The sequence below is a fragment of the Chionomys nivalis genome, chromosome 7, assembly GCF_950005125.1.
Source record: "Chionomys nivalis chromosome 7, mChiNiv1.1, whole genome shotgun sequence".
In the NCBI taxonomy this organism is placed as follows: Eukaryota; Metazoa; Chordata; class Mammalia; order Rodentia; family Cricetidae; genus Chionomys; species Chionomys nivalis.
Window position 1 is genome coordinate 27,101,768 of NC_080092.1, and position 11,529 is coordinate 27,113,296.

The window sequence follows — 11,529 nt, forward strand, 5'->3', positions numbered from 1 at the left end:
GGAAAGAACCAACTCCCAAAAGTTGTCCTCTGACCTCCACACATGCTAATGTACACACGCACACACACACACACACACACACATACAATAGAAATAAATACATATTTAAAAAACCAAATAGTATCAGATGTCTGGGTCCTAGGATTCTCTCAGTTCCAGGTAGCCTATGGTTCTTCATTCAGAGATGTTTTTTCCTAAAGATAGACTTCCTATAATCCTACTAACTGCCAGTGAGGAAGAGGAAGGGGAAAGGCCATAATTAGAAGGCAGAGGAAGTATGGGTTTGGTTAATTGGATTATAGTTGACATTCTATATTCTCTGCCCTGTTTTCCTGTCTCTTCTTTCCTTTCCTCCTTCTCTTCCTCCTGCTTCTCCACACAGATGTGTCATCAGAGGCTGACCATCTCCTGGTTCGCTGTGGTTCTGCTGGCGTCTCCACTCATGGCCATATGGGAGCTGGAGAAGGGTGGTAAGCAATCTTTCCTTGCTTCCTATGGGGCTCCAGGTTCTAGGCCTGAGCCCAAGGCAGCTGCTGGGAAAGGAGACAGAAATGGACCGCCATGCATGAGGTCTCCTCAGGAAAGCCTTGCCTTGGGAAAGATGCAGGGCTATCCTCCCTTCTTCCACCTCTGTGGTCAGTCTCTGCCTGGTTTGGTTTTCATGTTGGATGACAGGAAAAGAGTTTCAGTGACTGTGGTGACAATGGGGACATGACCTTTGCCTGGAATCCTAGAAAACAACTCTTCTAGACAACTGAAATTCCCTGGTAGAGAATTTTAAAAGTAGCAAAATTGTCTTCTGCCTTTCAACTGCTCCTCCACTCTGCATTGTCCTCTGAGTGGGCTCTATGATGGGTTTCCTCTGACCACTTTAGGGTTGGCATTCATATTGACTTGGGTTCAAATCATGGTTCTGCCAGGTATTGATTCTGAAACCTTGAGCTGGAAAGCCTCATGGCCTCCGTTTTCTTAGTTGGGTGTCAATAATGGCACTGACCACATGGGTTACTGACTATGTTGATGAATACAGAAGACAACATATGGCAAAATGAACATAAATATTAGCAAGCCCTATTGTTTAAAACAAAGTCTCCCAACTTTGTCATTACCCCAAGGGCAATAAGATTATTTGCAGACTAATAGTGTTGGCATAGCAAGGAGTTCTCTCTGTCTTTGTACTATCTCACACTTAGCAAATGTCCATCCACTCAGTTTTCATATGGACCTAAAAGAACCTCAAATGCTTCCTGAAATCCAAGGTAATAATATCAATAACTTATGCTTTCAGAGCTACAGTGTCCTAGTTAGGGTTTCTGTTGCTATGAAGAGACACCATGACCAGGGCAACTCTTACAAAGGAAAACACTTAGTTGTGGTGGTTCACCTACAGTTCAGAGGTTCAGTCCATTATCATCTTTGTAGGACGTGTGTGTAGGTAGAAGTGGTGCTGGAGAAGTAGCTGAGAGTTCTAAATCTTGATCCACAGATAACAGGAAGTGGACTGTCTGTCACAGTGACAGGCTTCCTCCAACAAGGCCACACCTACTCCAACAAAGCCACACCTCCTAATAGTGCCACTCCCTTTGGGGGCTATTTTCTTTCAAACCACCACATATACTATTGTAATGTCTAATATTTATTGAACATAGAATCTCATTTAATTTTACAACAGTCATATAAAGTAGGAGCTATCAGTGTTCCATTTTACAGATTTTGAAAACCGAGGCTCAAGAGATTAGAACAGGACTTGATCCCAGTTGGTCTCACTTCGGAGTCTGTGTGTTTAAGCGTTAGATGATTTTACAGGGAGGGCAGAAAGCAACTGTTTCCTGTGCCCATCCGGAGGAAATGGACATACATTAAAAATGAAAAGATTTCTTGGCTGATGATTATAAACAATACTTTGAGAACCCAGACAGTACAATACCAAAATTGCCACCTAAAGAAAATGAGGTCAGTGTTGGGTCCCCAGGGGAATAGTGTAAAGATGGTGACAGACCACCAAGTCTAATAAACCAGAAGCAAACTTTATTCCAGGACAAAAATAAAAATTTAAAAAATCACAGGGCACAAGAAGCTTATCAGCTAGCTGCGACCACAGTAAGGAATGGGTTTATAAGGCTGTGGCAAAGGCCAGTTTCTGGACCCACCTTCTTATAGTAAGGGGTACCAAGCATTAGGTCTGAACAAAGGAATTTTTACAATCTGAAGGTAAAACTCAAATATAGATTGCCTTACTTTACAATCTTCATTGACAGAGGTTCCAGTTAAACTAGTGTGTGTCGCTGATCTGTTGTCTTCCCTGGTATCTTCAGGTGGTGTTGACTGAAGCTCTGCGTTCTCCCCTTTGATGTTGCCAGTTTCACACAGCAGGGATAATGCATAACCCAGAGGTCATGTATATCCACCTCCTAAAGGTTAATTCAGCTTGTATCTGTCGTTAATCACAGCTGGTCAGGGTGTTATCTTAAGCTAACTTTCAGTTTGCACAGAGATGCTTCGACCTTGTAAATACTTTGTTTGTAAAGCAGAGTAACCCACTGTTAATAGTTAATCCTTTGACAGCCTGCTCTCATTCTCCTAGGTTTATAACTTTATATTTCTTTATTTCTACGTTCTTATTTCTGGAATCTACATTTCTATATTCTTATTCTTGGACCCTTTGGTCAGTATTTTCAATCCAAAGGCTCGCAGGAACTAGAAAATAAGAGAGCAGGTAAGGGTATCTGCTGTCAAGTCTGATGACCTGGACTTGACCACTGATCACTGAGATCTACATGATAGGAGAGGACCAATCTCTCCAAACTGCACTCTGATCTGCAGACACAAGCTGTAGCACATTTACAAATACACGCATACGCGTGTACTCACACACACACAAGGAAAAATTAAATGCTGTTTTAAAAATAATAATTTCAAGAAGTCTGGCCTCCCACCCCAATAGAATGTTGGACCCTTTCCTAAGTAAAGCTGCTGCCACAGTCAGATCTAGAGCCTGGAGATTTTAGACAGCTTAGGAAGGCACTGAGACACTGGCTGAGTTAACTCCTTCATCACTTCAGACCTGCCAAACCACAGAAGTTTTCGAAAACCAATGTGAGAAACAGAGAAGGACTGTGATGAAGTCACAGTGACAGCCTGCAGCCCAGGGGGACACCTAAGCTGTGCTTCCAACATCCCTGGGAAGTTCTTTCCCTGCCCTTGGGCCAAGGTCTTCTGAGGTTTCTGAGTCCGAGTTCTAACAGGAAAACAACCTGCAGTGCTGTTCAGTTGCCTGGGGGACAAAGAGAAACTGGAGGAAGCCAAGGGTTCCTGAGGTCTGGTGTCAACTCAAGCTAATGATTTCCAAAGAGTTTGGCCTCGAGTGATTTTTTTTTTTTTTACCTCTTATCTTTGCCTTCCATTCAGCAATTACAAACCCCACTGATGGGAAGTGAAAGCTGCGCATTTCACAATGCTTTATGCTTGAATGCCAATCACAAAGCCACCATGCATGGGGCACTTAAGGGAACTGTCTTAAACTTGCATACCAATTAGTTTATATGCCAGTTCTACAGAAAGCACTAACATTTCACTTGCATTTTTAAAATAATGGCATGAGAGCCAGGCAAGGGTTACATGCCTGTAATCCCTAAACTTGTCAAGGCAAGAAGACTGCCCTGAGTTTGAGGCCAGCCTGGGCTACAAAGTGAAATCCTCTAAAGTAAGCTGATGCCACAAAGTTTATAGTAGCTTGAGTCCCTTTCTACACCCAAGACTTTTTTAAGGCCTTTGGCTGGTTCTGGTCCATAGCTGTGCCATTCCAAATCCCCAGCTCTTTGCCACTATGGCTCCCATATCTAATCAGGCATCAAGATCATCTAGAAGACTTACCAAAGGGGTCACTAGGGCCACCCCAACATTTCTGACTCAGAAACCGAGAACACGCATCACGGATGTTTTCTAGGGATGCTGATGATGGAAGTTGGGAGCCCACCAGGCTTTGAGGACCGCTGCACTAAGTTATTCTTTTGATTAATAATTCATAAGTGGGTAACCAGCCGAATGAAGCTTTGATGTGACACTCTCCAGAATACCTTATGGAGCTATTCCTGGAGGCTCATTTAGAAAATTTCAGTGCATTAGAAACCCATTGCATGGCACGGGAGACAAACACTTCCCACTTGATGGGACCTTGCTTAGCCTTTTGGCATCAACACCTTCCTCCAAAATTGAGGAAACTCTTATCTACTTACCCATACTAGTGTAAATTAGCTCTTAAAAAAAAAAAAAGGCTGCTAATGACAATTTCTGTTGATGAGGTTCATGCAGAAGGGACGAAAACATTAAGTATTCCTGGATAAATGTTAAGAGTTTTTCAGTGCATTTGCCTGGTACTTCGGTCTGTGGGTGGTGATGATGCTGATGGTGATGATGATGATGATGATGATGATGATGAAGCTAGCACAGAGTCAGGCTGTAGTTACTGTGCTGAGGTGTATGCTTTTATCCATCTATTCTTATAGCCGATCTGCAAGCATAGACACTATTGTTTCTATTATCTTGCAAGGACTCTGAGGCTCCTGGTGGTTCAACACCTTACTCAAAATCCAGTTTAGAGGCCATGGGATTTCCCGGTCTATCTTCCTCCATACCTATGCTTTAAGCCACTGTGTTACTCTGTTCAGCACCACACCCAGCCATATTCCCTGTGAGATGGCAGCTTCTTCCCCACTCCAGCCCCACCTCCACTCCCAGACCTCTAACAACCAATCTTGTGTTGTTTGTATCTGTATTGTTTCAAGGTTTCCCCTATGTGCCTACTAATCAGGGAATTAATGATTACAGGCCGCCTGCCAGTTAATGACTTGGTGGCAGTTATAACACTGTTTCCCTGTTCCGTGACCTTGAGTCTAGACAGGGCTCCATGCCCTAAGACCATCTCAGCAAGCACTTCAAAACTCTTGTGAGCAGGGATGTGTCCAGGCAGTGGGGATGCCGAGACGGTGACTGAAACCTAGTCCCAGGGTTCATGCAGTTCACCATCTAGGTCTTCACTGCTGGTCCTCTCCAGTTTATGTTGTAGAGGTGGACTGGTCCCCTGGTGCCCCTGGAGAGAGGGTGGCCCTCACCTGTGACACTCCTGAAGAAGAAGATATCATCTGGACCTTCGAAAAGAGCGGCAATACCGTAGGCTCTGGGAAAACCCTGACCATCCTAGTCAAAGAGTTTTTAGAAGCTGGCCAGTACACCTGCCATAAAGGAGGCAAGACTCTGAGTCACTCACACCTGCTGCTTCACAAGAAGGAAAATGGAATCTGGTCCACTGATATCGTAAAGGACCAGAAAGGTAATTCCATTCCCTGGGATAGTACCTTTTCTTCTACATCGAGAGAGAGAGAGAGAGAGAGAGAGAGAGAGAGAGAGAGAGAGAGAGAGAGAGAGAGAGAGAGAAGCTGAGTGGCTCAATATTGAATTTTTTTTTCTTTTCTGACACAGATCCCAGAAATAAGACCTTCCTGAAGTGCGAGGCAGCAAATTACTCCGGACGGTTCACCTGCTGGTGGCTGACAGCGATCAGCTCTGACCTGAAGTTCAACGTCAAGAGCAGCAGTAGGTAAGGAATGGAGTCCCTCTGGTTTCTCAACATTGTGCTAGACCTAGCCCACACAGAATTTAACTACAAACTGCCCATGGATTATCAGTGAAGGATACGGGGACAGCAAAGTCGATTCTGTATTTTTTTTTTCCATTTCCCTCAGCTTTAAGCTGTAAGCCGGCCCTCTGAGGATAGTTGTTAGGTGAGTTTGAATTCACTCATGCAAATTGCCTGGCAGTCCTTCATTAAGGCTTACAGCACCATGGGGAGAAATTAAAGAGAACTCTGAGCTACAAATAACTTGCCAAATCTCTACTGTGTGCCAGAAACAGAAACAAGTACTCTGGGGCCTCACTCTCGAAAACGTTGAAACAGATTCTAGAGACCTCTGAGACCATCTTCAACTTTCCTAGGGCCTTTTCAACTTCTCCCTGCCCCCGTCCCTGCTCCCCTATTCTGAAGTCCAGTTTGTCAAGCACACTTGGGCTTTCCCTAAGAAATCATTTCCCAGAGCTGCCGAGCTGGTGTGTCAGTTATTAGCTGACTCCCTGAGCCACGTGGAGGGCAGTGGAATAAACACCCATGCTCCACTACTGCTTAAATAAGTAAATTAGGGACTCAGTTCCCCGTCTTCAGCATGAATTTACTATGACTTAAACATAACTAGAAAAAATAATGGTTCAGGGTAACATCAGAGTCCTTGCTGCTCATAGGAAAATTTTCTGAGCTGGGGCCCCTAGGTAGACTCGTGTACATTGCAGGACGCATACCTGTGGTAGCATGCCAGTCCTCTGTGTACTTAAAAGAAAAATTATTTTCTGGCTAGAGAAATTCTTGTACATGTTCATGAAGACACTGGTGCATAAATAAGGGACACTGAGATAGTTTGCATAATCGGCAAAAGAATACTCAAAGAGAGCAGTTATGTGCATTTATTCAAAAGAATAACCCAACTTATATGCTCTTCATAAAGAACTCCCCACAATACTTTCAGAGAGGAAAAAGATGGTTACAAAATTTTCTTGTATTTTTGAAGTCATGCTAAAATATAGATAAAACACATATGTACATGTATGTATGTATATGATTATCTTGAATAGTCATTTAAAAGTTCCAGAAAATTGTAAATAATATCTATATCTGAGACTCAGATTTGAGTTAAAATGGGGATAGCAGAGACATGAATATTTTCTTTATAAACATCTTTGTCATTTTGTTTTGTTTTGTTTTTGTTCTTGCTTTGTTTTATTTTTGCGACAGGGTTTCTCTGTGTAGCTTTGGAGTGTGCCCTGGAACTTTCTCTGTAGACCAGGCTGGCCTCAAACTCACAGAGATCCACCTGCCTCTGCCTCCCAAGTGCTGGGATTAAAGGCGTGTGCCACTACCACCCGACCCATCCTTGTCATTTTAATTCTTTATAATTAGTGTTTATTGATCTTATAAATGATAGAGAGAAAATTTAAATTTTCAATGGCGGGGTTTAAACAGGTTCTCTGGCATTAAAACATTTCCAGGTTCATTTAGGCAAGAAATGTAAGTTTTAGACTCTTATAGCTTCCTCTGCTGGAAAAGGCTGGGTTGGCTTTTGAACCCCAGAGGATAACCAGTTCTTAGACAATAGTCACCAGGTACTTGCTCTCTGATCTATAACACAAAACGGTTTCTGTCTTGCCCATCAGCTCCTCTGATTCCCGAGCAGTAACATGTGGAGCAGCATCTCTGTCTGCAGAGAAGGTCACAGTGAACGGAAGGGACTATAAGAAGTACTCGGTGGCATGCCAGGAGGATGTCACCTGCCCGACTGCCGAGGAGACCTTGCCCATTGAGCTGGTGATGGAGGCGCAGCACAAAGATAAATATGAAAACTACAGCACCGGCTTCTTCATCAGGGACATCAGTGAGTTTTGCATGGGAGCATATACTTGGCAAGCAAAGACCCTTGGGAAGCAAAGATGCCGTGTGCCACATGGTCATGATCCCCTGGGCATAGGATTTACCTGCAGCCTTTTTTATTCTGCACCTCCTGAAAAGCATGACATAGAAACTCTTGTCTGCATTTTGCAGAGGAGGAAACTGAAAGATTAAGCTGCCTTTCTCCAGATCTCTAGTCTCACAGCTCAGACCCTGATTTCCCTCATGCAGTAGGCATTTGGGGACATGTCTAGTCTGCTCCCTAGTTAGGTGAGTCATGGATTTGAGAGTCACTGGGTCATCTACCCTGAGGCCAGAACTTGCCTACCATCTGCAGTTTGCACAGTTCATTTTTCTCTAGCAATCACATATATGTGTGGAGTATAAAATCCTTCGGACATCTACTTCTAAACTGACAGACAGAGAGTTTGTCTTTTTTCATTTCCTTTACAACATATTCATGGAATGGTCATCCTGATAAAATGTGGTGGAATCAGAGACCTTGATGCAGAATTTTCAGAAAGTCTGTAGGTGGTGGGGTTGGGTGTTAACACAGGGATGGCCAGGGAGGTACCCTCTGAGAAGATGACTTTTGACAGAGGCCTAAAGCCTCTATTTATTGTATTATTATTACAGTATTATTATTATTATTATTATTAATTATAGTAACAATACTATGAAGGACATTTGTAAAGTGTCTACCAGGAACAGTATAGTCATTGTGTGGAATAGAGCTAGGCTTCCTAAATGGGAGCATACTCCAGAAATGTCTCTCCATCAAGAAGAAAGTGCCACCTGAAGATCATGATACTCACTGTATTGTCAGACGGAATCCAGGGGTGGCACCTAGTAGATTATAAGTCTTGGGTCAGCTACATGCTTAGTGCAAAGTAGGGGATCAAGCCCAGAGAGGGTGTCCCTGACTGCAGAGCCCAGATACTAGTCTTTATTAAGCAGAATGACATCAGGGCCTGCCAGTCTGTGTAGTGAAGAAAAGGCTCAAAAACATAGGATGCTGTCCGTAACAGTGACTTCCTCACGTGGAAGAAGCATCCTCCACCGCCATACCTCACAGGTGCTGCCTGGGTGCTCAGAGAACGAACTATAGGGACTCGAAGGTGGAAGGATCAGCCATCCGAGATCAGAAGCCTAAACCCAGGTTCCAAAGTCTGGCAAGATAATAAAGGAGGTTTGTCCTCTTCTGCAGTCAAACCGGACCCGCCCAAGAACCTGCAGGTGAAGCCGCTGAGGAACTCTGAGGTGGAGGTGTCCTGGGAGTATCCTGACTCCTGGAGCACTCCCCACTCCTACTTCTCCCTCAAGTTCTTTGTCCAGCTCCATCGCAGGAGAGAAAGGGTAAGGTGGGGGCAGGGACACAGGCATGGTGGGTGTATCCAGGTCAGACTTATGCAGCCCATGTGGGGACAATGTGAAGATCCTAACAACCAGGCAGGCACTTGCTGCAGGACTAGACCAGTACTGAGGAATCTATTTCTCTGTGTTCCACACACAACCCACACAAAGGCCCAGAGGCGCACACCTTTAATCTCAGCACTCGGGAGGCAGAGGCAGGCGGATCTTTGTGAGTTTGAGGCCAGCCTGGTCTACAAGAGCTAGTTCCAGGACAGGCTCCAAAACTACAGAGAAACCCTATCTTAAAAAACTAAGTAAGTAAGTAAATAAATAAATAAATAAATAAATAAATAGAGAACTGGGTTCCAGGAGCCTAAAATGATTGTTTCAACCAAGTGAATGTAATAAATGCTAGAACATTGGTGTTGTGCCTCACACAATATGAATAATCCCTACTTGTATAATATACAGAGCAATCGTTTCATCTAGCAAGGTCCCCGCACTTATACAGACTAGCATGGTCACTTTCCAGTCCTCTGGCCCTTAACACAGTGATCTCTCATAAGTTTTTGGAGACAGTTTTATAGAGCCTTTAAAGTCACAAATCAAAGGCTTTTTCCTACATAGCATTTAGAATGTGGTGACAATTCAGCTCAGAGATTCAATCACTCTCTCAAAGTGAGAGCAGAAAATGAAGTTATCTTGAAACAGATTGTAACTGTTAGCTAAATTTTGCTAAGTTTCAGCCCTGTGTATATGTATTTAACGCTCATATCTTAAATAGGTAATGTTGGGTGTTTTCTACTTGGTAAAAGCTTTCTGAGCACTTTTACATAAATAGTGTATTTACCTGCTTCAATTCTTAGAGGCAGGCATTATCATGGGCCCCATTAATAAATAAGGAGAGGTACAGAGAGCCAAAGACATGTTCCTGAAACCCCAAAGCTGTTTAGTAGCACTGCCAGGATTTGAAGTCACCAATGTAAGCTGACAGGCACGTGAGGGATGGGGGATGTGGTATTTCTGGATAGCCAGAATACAACTAAGGAAGGCTGGTCTCAGTCCCCCCCATGAGCCTCATACTGGAGTCTTTGCCTGTGAACAGACTACTATTCCGAGAGACAGAAGGTGAAGCTTACTAAACAGAAAAGCAAGGCCCTGGGAGATGGGCGAGTCAGTGAAGTGTTTCCTGCTGAAGCATGAAGACCTGGATTCTAACTCCCAGAAATTATGTAAAAGCTGGACGGAATGCCTATAACCCTGGCATGGCACAAGTATGCGCACGTACTCACACACGCATTTACACGTGTATTTACAGCTTCTGCCAGCAGGTGGTGCAAGGATAGTGTCCTTAAGACGACACTGTGTTTGTTTAAGGAGGTTATGTTCTGCAGGAACATGCCAGCCTGCCTTAGATTGCCTAAAGCCCTTTCATACTTTCCTCTCCTTTGTAGGAAAATGTCTCCATGCTTATAGACGAGACCTCTACCAAAGTCACATGCCTCAAAGGTACAGAGGTCCGCGTGCGAGCTCAGGATCGCTACTATAATTCATCGTGGAGCAAATGGACATCTGTGCACTGCAGTTAGGTGAGCAGGTCCAAAAATCTCAGACACACCTACACATTCAGCTCTCCCGGTGGAGGACAACAGTGGGGGCGTGGCTTGTGAGAGAGGAGGGGATAGAGTTCCTGGCACAGGGATATCAGGATAGCATTTGTTCATTCCCAGATATTAATTTGATGTGTTTGTTAGTTCAGGCACTGTCCTGGGCCCAGGAATATTACAATCAAGAAAACAGGCAAGGGTCCTATCTTTGGGGGGGGGGGGGCACAAGGAAGGCCGGATGCCGAGGAAGCCAGGAATTAGAGTCAGGAGGACCCTGAAGTAGATAAAGTTGGAACATCATCCTAGGGGCTCTGAGGATCACTGATGAGCTTTTAATAGCCTGACGCGATGCCCTTTTAAGGAAAATCTCTCGAGAGCCCTTGGCAAGCATGAGACTAACTGAATTCTGAGCTTGTAAGGAAGGGCTGGTCCTTCTCGCATGGGAATCCCCAAACCCAATGGCTAGGGAGAAGGTGTGCTGAGCAATGAAAGGGTACACTTCTGACTAACACAGACTTACCCACATTTCCTTACAGGGTCTAATCCCAGGATGCAACTTTGGAAGAAAAAAAAGTGCAAGACGTTAGGAAAAAATGTTGAAACTTGTGATAGAAGAGACCCCTCCAAAAACTATTTTCTACTTAGTTGGCTTTTTCCAGTGTTTTAGCTTCATAATGACACCTTTGCTTTATTTCTTCATTTAAATGTCAAATGCCCACTGAGACAACGAGCTAATTTATTAACATAGCGAGCCTTATGTTATTTAAATATTTAAGTAATTTATGTATTTATTAATTTATTTCTGTATTTAACATTTGTATACCAAGATGTATTGAATATTTCATGTTCTCATGGCCTGATCCACAGGGACCAGGCCCTATTATGCAAAGTGTGAATTTATTATTTTGTTCAACACCTTTTCAACCAGTGCACAGGTACCCTGGCTTTTGAGACAGCCAATATAAGAGCATAATATTCTGACACAAGCAATGTTACATATTTGTGACCAGTAAAGAAAGACACAGGGGACATTAGGAGGCTATGAAGAAGCTATGAACGAAATTCCAAAGAAATTAGTGC

General features: G+C 43.7%; 1 protein-coding gene across 1 annotated transcript; it reads left to right on the plus strand.

The window, feature by feature from the left end:
• Nucleotides 1–382: 382 nt before the first annotated feature.
• Nucleotides 383–10,431, plus strand: Il12b (interleukin 12B). Its single transcript, XM_057776896.1, has 6 exons — nucleotides 383–470; nucleotides 5,054–5,329; nucleotides 5,479–5,596; nucleotides 7,258–7,475; nucleotides 8,697–8,845; nucleotides 10,297–10,431. The coding sequence occupies exons 1-6, from the start codon at nucleotides 383–385 to the stop codon at nucleotides 10,429–10,431; spliced, it is 984 nt and encodes a 327-aa protein (XP_057632879.1).
• The last annotated feature ends 1,098 nt before the right edge of the window (nucleotides 10,432–11,529 follow it).